This window comes from Lactuca sativa, chromosome 5, assembly GCF_002870075.4.
Source record: "Lactuca sativa cultivar Salinas chromosome 5, Lsat_Salinas_v11, whole genome shotgun sequence".
NCBI lineage: Eukaryota > Viridiplantae > Streptophyta > Magnoliopsida > Asterales > Asteraceae > Lactuca > Lactuca sativa.
Genome location: NC_056627.2, coordinates 78,221,352 through 78,229,786, shown reverse-complemented (window position 1 = coordinate 78,229,786; position 8,435 = coordinate 78,221,352). Strand labels below are relative to the sequence as shown.

Here is an 8,435-nt window from a genome sequence, read left to right as displayed (position 1 = left end):
ATGTGATAACAGGGGTGTCGTGTGAAGAAGGTGTAACATTAATTTTTTTTTTTTGTAGATAAGTTGTAATAATAGCCTTTAGCCTAACAAAAAAAAGGAGGGGCAGACATGTGAAGAATAAAAGTACAAGGAGCTTTGTGTAATTTTCTTTAAAGTCTTCTTTATAGTAGCTGGCCGTTGGACTTAAATTTCCAATTTCCCAAATAAACAAAAAATGGAGAAAGAGAAGTGAGAGATGGTCAGACCTTTAAACGCATAGCATAGGGCTTGTCGTTGCCTCCCTCTCATTTTTCGAATTCCTAGCAGCAGACCGTTCGCTCTCTCCTTTCTCCATCCAACACAACACAGACAGACAATCGCACACACAATTTCTCCGCTGTTTTTGATCGCAGATCTATCAGAACTGTCTTCTTGCTTCCTCTACTTTTGTAATCAGAATCCTCGAATGCGTCAGTGAGTTTCTTGTTCCTTTTCCGTTTATAGTTTTTGGTCTTTTTTGATAGATTGTTGAATCGCTATTGATTTTCGACTCATGAGTATCAAAATCCCTGACTGAATCGAAAATTTTGTCAAGAAATTCGATTTTTTGTTCCAGTGACATGCTTCTTCGCCGAAAAATCTGTTTTTACCCAATTTTCGTTCTTTAGGTTTTGTTCGCATTCGGAAATTCTAAATTTCTTGATGGAGTTTCTGCCATCGTAATTGATTTTATTTCCGTGGTGTGAACTGTGATGTTGATCTCCATTATTAGGGTTTTATACGCTTCATTCTTTTTCAGAATCTTTTGTGTGAGTAGCTCCTCCTTCAACCCCCAAGAGTAGCAAACTGATAATGGTTTGTGGGAGATCGTATATAGAGAGTTACCAGCAAGTGTGGTTGAAGGTTTGCAAGAAGGTTCTCAGGGATGGAAAGTGATCCGATCAACACAGTTTCTTCTTCTGATGGAATTAGCCAGGGACTTCAAAAAATTCGAGATATACATGGGTATAGATATTACTTACAGTGTCAAAATACTTATTTCTTTTGTTTGTTTATCATTGTTGCCATGTAATTTAGTTGATGGAAGCCTCAATTAGACTTTGTACTTAGTAACATATGCTGCTGTTTTTAGGAGGACAACTGGCCCTACAAGGCGTTCAACAAAGGGGCAATGGACCCCAGAAGAGGTATACAGTGTTATCAAGAAAGTTTTGACTAGTGGACATATTTCTATCTGTATGTTTAGTTTTTTGGATTGTTAACTTGATGATGGATCATTGCTCTGTTATAGGATGATATTTTGTGTCAAGCTGTTCAGCGGTTCAAAGGCAAAAACTGGAAAAAGATAGGTATGTACTACTACACATCCTTTTGTTGGCATCATTCCCTTGTAGGTTACAACTTACAAGACATTCAGACATGTTTTGCATAAAAATTGATCCTGATACTATCCTCAATAGTTGATTCATTGACAATCACAATTTTCACTTTCACCCAAGGAGTAGTACTTTGCCTTAAATCCCTAATTGTTGAAAATGATTCATACTATTATAAAGTAAAAACTTTATTAAAGTCTAATGTCAATTTTGATTCAGCCGAATGCTTCAAGGATCGAACTGATGTCCAATGCTTACATCGGTGGCAGAAAGTTTTAAATCCAGAACTTGTTAAAGGCCCTTGGTCAAAAGAGGTGAGTCATATAATGTTTTATCGACATTTAGTTTCTTATTTATTTTTTTATAACATAATATCCATTGTATTCTTAACAAATGTCAGGAAGATGAAGAATTACTTCAACTAGTAGAGCAATATGGACCCAAAAAATGGTCAACCATTGCACAACAGTTACCTGGTCGCATTGGTAAGCAGTGTCGTGAGAGGTAAGCTTACTGTAGTTTATGTTCATGTGTGTGTGTGTTTTGACTATTATTTTAAATATGTAATTAGATCATATATATATTATCAGTTGACTTTGTAAAAATACATCCAATATCAGCAAAAGTTGCTGTAATTGAATGACATTGCTATAAATGAGTAAATTTTCAAAGAAAAACATTGTAATGGTTTTTTTGAGGAATCACACGATGCATTGCCCTTATTTTGTGTTTATAAATTGTATTTTATAATATATCCAGGTGGCATAATCATCTGAATCCTGCCATAAACAAGGAGGCTTGGACTCAAGAAGAGGAGTTGATGTTGATTAAAGCCCATCAATCTTATGGAAATAAATGGGCTGAGCTCACTAAGTTCTTGCCTGGGAGGTATATATGCTATGCTTACTTTTATATTCAAAAACAATATAACAATTTTTATTTTCTACAGTATAAAATACTACACTTTTTAATTGTTGCATAAATTGGTAAAAGTAAAACATTATTGAAACATTTTGTTGTTGTTAATTGGGTCTCAGGACAGATAATGCTATCAAGAATCATTGGAACAGTTCAGTTAAAAAGAAACTGGAATCCTACCTGGCATCAGGCTTGCTTACACAGTTCCAAGGTCTGCCATGTGTCACTCATACAAATCACTCAACTCCTACTTCATCAAGAACACAACAATGTAGTGGAGACAATAATAATAGCATTCATAAAGATTTTGAGGAAATCTCTGAATGCAGCCAACCCTCAACTTTAGTCAGATGTTCATCACAGTCTCATCATGACATGGCAAACGAAATGGTGGTAGATGATGACATGGCAGCTGACATGGCAGACACAATCGTTCTATACACCACAGACGATCCCCAAGAAAATTTGAATCATGGGAATGAAGAAGGGCAGCCTTCCTCCAATGAATTCCAAATTCAGAGTACAATGTTGAGGACGGAATCGGAATTGGAAAACCCGGATTCAGTTTTGAGAGAGGACCCGGAATTGCCAACTTCGGATTCAGTTTTGAGACAGGAACCGGAATTGCGAAACCCGGATTTGATTGTGAGGGTGGAATCGGAATCAGATTTCTTGCAGTGTATAGATGTTGATCAGAACAATGATGTTGGTTTTGATATGGATCCACACCCACATGAAGGATCATCCGATTCCTTATTTTATCAACAACCCAACTCCGGAATCCCTGATTCTGACGCTTCAAATCCAGAATCATATTATTCTCTCTTGATGGGGACTGCATCTGATCAATTTAACGCTCTTTCTGTTGGAAACCAAGAATTCACTGGACTTATTTACAACTCCGGAATCCCTGATTCCACCGATTCTCATTTCATTAACGATCAAGATAATGTAGGGGCACAAGAAGAAGTAAATGGCACTCAAATTCATCCATCAGTTGATGACAACAGTGGTTTTCAAGAAAACGTTACTCAAACCCATCCATCAAATGACGAATCCCATGTTTTACAAACAGAAATGAATCCAGGATTCCTATCTTATGAGCCACCACAGTTTCCATCATCAGACATTCCGTTTTTTAGCTGTGATTTGATACAATCTGGTGGAGAATTACATCATGAATATAGTCCACTTGGTATTCGTCAACTTATGATGACATCATCAATGAGCTGTTTCAGTCCATGTAGATTATGGGACTCCCCTTCACGCGATGACCCTCCTGAGGTGGTGTTGAAAAATGCTGCCAAGACTTTTATGTGTACACCATCGATTATGAAAAAGAGAAATCGGGAATTGTTGTCACCTTTATCTGAAAAAAGATGTGGGAAAAAGGTGGAATGTGTCTCCATTCTTAACATGGCTAAAGATAAAGAAAATTTGAATCCACATGATGAATTATCAGCTCAAAAAGAGGGGAACAAAAACACAAACACAACACCAAAAGTGAGTTTTGAAATATCATGACTTACATCACTTTATGAAAGAATTATTATTAACATGTTTTTGAGTTGTTGTTAGGTTGAAAATCCAAGTGGAGGAGGAGGAGGAGTTGTTGAACAGAATTTAGATGATTTATTATTTTCTCCTGATAAATTTGCAAACAAGTTATATACTACACCTAAGGGCCCACGTGCTGCTAGAACAACACCTGGAAGAATGAGCTCAAAGAGAAACAACAAGGGGGGAGGTGGAAGTCGGTTTGGTGCATCCTCTGTACAATTACAATCTTGCCCTTCATCCTCAGAACCTCTTGAAGTTACTGTTGATGATGCCGTGGTTGAAAACTCCGGAATGTATGTATCATTTTTTTTTAAAAAAAAATCTATTTGATCTTAATCAGATTGTAACTGAAAGTGGCATTGTTATTTGATTATAGATTTGGGGAAACTCCATTTAGGAAAAGTTTGGAATCACCTTCTGCATGGAAGTCACCTTGGTTCTCTTTTGTGCCTGGTCCAAGAGTTGATACAGATATTACAGTTGAGGTAATATTACAATTTCTTTTATATTAACAAAAAGACCAAAATACCCTCTGTTTTATGTTTTGTGTGTTGTTTTTGTTTGTAGGATATGGGTTACTTTACGAGTCCGGGTGAAAGAAGCTATGATGCTCTTGGGTTAATGAAACAGTTAAGTGAACATACAGCTTCAGCATATGCAAATGCTCGGGAGGTTTTGGGAGATGAAACTCCTGATTCCATTCTAAAGAAAAGATTCTCAGAAAAAGGCGAAAAGACTCGACAAGAATCAAATCTTCCAGTATGTTTATTTTCTTTGCTTTTTTTGCAACTATTATTATATCTGTAAAAAAAGTTATTCTTTCAGCAACCCCTGAGCTGACACACACACACTGATAGTGGTTGTGGTTTGCATGTTTCACTTTTTTTTTTTGTTTTAATAATTTGAGATTTATTGTATGTTTTGCAGAGTGAAAGAAGGGTGTTGGATTTTAGTGAATGTGGGAGTCCAAGGAAGGGTGGTGGTGGTGGTGGTGGTGGTGGTGTAAGTTTGACAAGCCCATCTTCCTACCTCTTGAAAAGTTGCAGGTAGAGATTGGGGAGTGGTGGTCAATTTGTACAACAAACATCTTAATTTTTATAAATTTTATATATTTTTGATATCAAATTGCCATTTGTTGTGTTAACATATGGATTTCTCTTCCTTTCTCTACCCGACCCATATCCTATTTTGAATTAATATAAACTTAATTAAAGTCATCGTATATCTATATCTATATATCTTATCCGTGAATTCGGGTACTTGAGTAGTTGTGTTTTTTGTTTGGGCAAATCAATATGTTTAATAAATCTCAACTTGACACAACGATTAAATGGGTTGTATGTTCGATAAATAAGTTGAAATTGGGTTGGACTTATTTAATGGGTGATTGAGATTGCTTATTTGAAGTGTTGAATGATTTATTGTGGTTTGTCACCAATAATAAGTTATTTTAATTGTTTGGATATGAGAATATTAAAAGCACCTATTCACTTAATTAATAAGTTTTTGATAAGTTGGTTTCTTATTACACGTATAAACAAACTTGTCAAATATTTAAAAATAATTTATCATCTTATTACTTTTTGGCACCACATAAGTTAATTCAAATAAACTTGCCAAATATTTGAAAATAACTTATCATCTTATTACTTTTTGACACCATATAAGCTGATTTAAATGCTTTTTTTGTAACTTTGATCATCTTTAATGGTAGTTTTTTCTAAAGTTTTTTACTATTTGAAAAAACGTTTGGAAAGCTTTTTACCATTGAAAAAGAAGGCGTTTTTTCTAAAGTTTTTTACTATTTTTCTCTAACCTTAAAAAAAAGATTAGGATTTCTCATATTTGATCCATATATTTAATAACACTTTATTTTATACCTTTGTTATATTTCAATCTTAGATTTGCTTAATCAATTAATTCAATAAACAAAATAAAAATGATATTTTATAAAAAAGTTATAAATTTATCAAATATTATAAAATATTGCAGTTACATAATATTTTATTGTTTTTTCTTTTTGTAACTGTATATATGTGAGAATTTTATTTTCTGTAGTTTTGGCACCACATAAGTTAATTCAAACAAACTTGTCAAATATTTAAAAATAACTTATCGTCTTATTACTTTTTGACACCACATAAGCTAACTTAAATGTTTTTTTTAGAATTTTGATCATCTTCAATGATAGTTTTTTCTAAAGATTTTTACTATTTGAAAAAACGTTTGGAAAACTTTTTACCATTGAAAAAGAAGGCGTTTTTCTAAAGTTTTTTACTATTTTTCTATGACCTTTGTTATATTTCAATCTTAGATTTGCTTAATCAATTAATTCAATAAACAAAATAAAAATGATATTTTATAAAAAAGTTATAAATTTTTCAAATATTATAAAATATTACAGTTACATAATATTTTATTGTTTTTTCTTTCTGTAACTATATATGTGAGAATTTTATTTTCTGTAGTTTTGGCACCACATAAGTTAATTCAAACAAACTTGTCAAATATTTAAAAATAACATTTAAGATACATAAATGATAAATTAGTTAAGTTTAAGAAAAAAAACTTATGAAAAGGTTAAGCATTTATGGTATTTTATGAAAGTTCTTTTATTTGATAAAAGTTAGTGAAAAGATGAGTTAACTAAAACATTATTTTGTTTTAAATAAGCAAATCCTAATCACCCCTTAAAACCCTTAGTCCTCTTACACCTAATTTTTTTTTTACTTATATATAATTTTTATAGACCATACTCGTCTTATTTTAAATTATTCAAATGGTTAAAAGACCATGCCATTTGACAAAATAACAAATAACAAACTGCATCGCAAAATTTATAAACTGCATGAATGCCTCTAAATGCAATTGATATCGTACACTTCTTAAAATTACAAATCGAGACCTTCATTTTAAGAGGCAAAATCTCTACCAAACGAGCTAGTCTCACATTGACATTCAAATTAGTTCACAGTCCATATAAGTATTTATTTCACCGGAAATGTTCACAGATTTATATGATGATCATGAAACAACTAACGATTACTTAACTTTAAGGGTGAGCAAAAACCACACCACAACTAAATTTAACCGCATAAACCGCAACCACAATAAAAACCGATGGTGAGGTTCTCTGTTTTACAAAAACCGCAAATTTGAGGTGCGGCGCGGTTATTAGTTTTCAAAAACCGCACCGCACCACATATATTATATACAAATTTTTTTATTAATTATTAATATATTAAATATTAAAAAGAAGACAAGTTTCATGGATGAAAAAATGATAAAATTCTAAAAAACAAAAATGTTATCTTTTTGTATGTTTAACTTTGGAAAATGATGAAATTTAACAATTTTCAGATATTTATTGTTAATTACTAGCAATTTAAAATTTTTAAGATATTAGTTGTTTGTAATTTAAGTTAATTGTTTTATACATTATGATTTTTTATTATTACAAGTAATATGTTTAAACTCTTAAAACTGTTTGAACTCTAAAGTGCGATTAAAAACGACACAAAATAACCGCACCAAATCCATGCGGTTAATAATCGAAACACACAAAAACAAAACCGCACACAAAAATAACCACACCAAGCGGTTTTGAAAATGGATTAACCGCATTTGCGGTTGCCGGTTAGTGGCGAGGTTTTAGCCAATAACCGCACTGGACCGCACCGCGTTCACCCCTACTTGACTTGCATTAAAGATCAAATCTTCAATGCTTTAAAAAATATTTAATAAACTAGGAGAAGGACAAAAATGACATATTACAACTCAAACAAAAAAGACATGATAACTGATTAGCTGGGATTTACAATGCCCATGTCATACTCGGAGCTCCTGAGTCCTAACAAAGCTAATTTCAATATAGGTGTTTGATTATTTCATCTGGTTTTACTATATGATTTTATTCTGTTTTGAATTAGACATGGATTTGGTAAACGTATTCTGTCGTGCCATATTTATATCAAGTCGAACTTAACACCCAACTTCACATGTTTATTCTTCGTGTCAATGTCGTGTCTAAAAAAAATCCATTTATTTTGTGTTGACTTGGCGGATTTTGTGAGTTTTACCAGCTCTACTGTGAATTCACAAAAAAAAAAAAAAAAAAAAAAAAAAAGGATATTTCCATTTATCCAATTGATTTCAATAACTTGACAATATCTTTCGAACTTCTAAACAATCCTCTAAATCGAGTTGGATGTTTTGAGAGTATCTCGACTTTGATTAATAGAATTTCTCTCAATTATGAATTCTGTTTGCTTAGGTCCGTTACGTTTTGGGTCAAATTTGATTTTGCCTTTTGTGTTTCAAGCCCATCCAAATAAGTTCACCAAGAAACATTCAAAACATCCCTCTCGTTTCGTTGATATAACGTTTGATTCTTTAAATGCTTGAATTTAATTGATTATATTCTTAAAAAGAAATACAATAATATTGGTTATTAAACATGTCATTTCAGAGCCATTGTATCTTGTGTAAGATCGTGTGATTATATATTTACTCTTCAAGAATCACAATTTTCATAAGACTATTCAACTTAACTTTTTCCCAAAAACTTTTTAAATGTATGAATTGTACCAGAGCTAATATTGG

At 32.5% G+C, this 8,435-nt stretch overlaps 1 protein-coding gene across 1 annotated transcript; it reads left to right on the top strand.

Moving 5' to 3' along the window:
• The first annotated feature begins 204 nt into the window (after nt 1–204).
• Nucleotides 205–5,050, top strand: LOC111885845 (transcription factor MYB3R-4). Its single transcript, XM_023882072.3, has 12 exons — nt 205–453; nt 779–984; nt 1,112–1,166; nt 1,271–1,328; nt 1,575–1,669; nt 1,756–1,859; nt 2,115–2,243; nt 2,393–3,776; nt 3,852–4,126; nt 4,210–4,318; nt 4,401–4,592; nt 4,761–5,050. The coding sequence occupies exons 2-12, from the start codon at nt 905–907 to the stop codon at nt 4,881–4,883; spliced, it is 2,604 nt and encodes an 867-aa protein (XP_023737840.1). The 5' UTR covers nt 205–453; nt 779–904; the 3' UTR covers nt 4,884–5,050.
• Nucleotides 5,051–8,435: the final 3,385 nt, after the last annotated feature.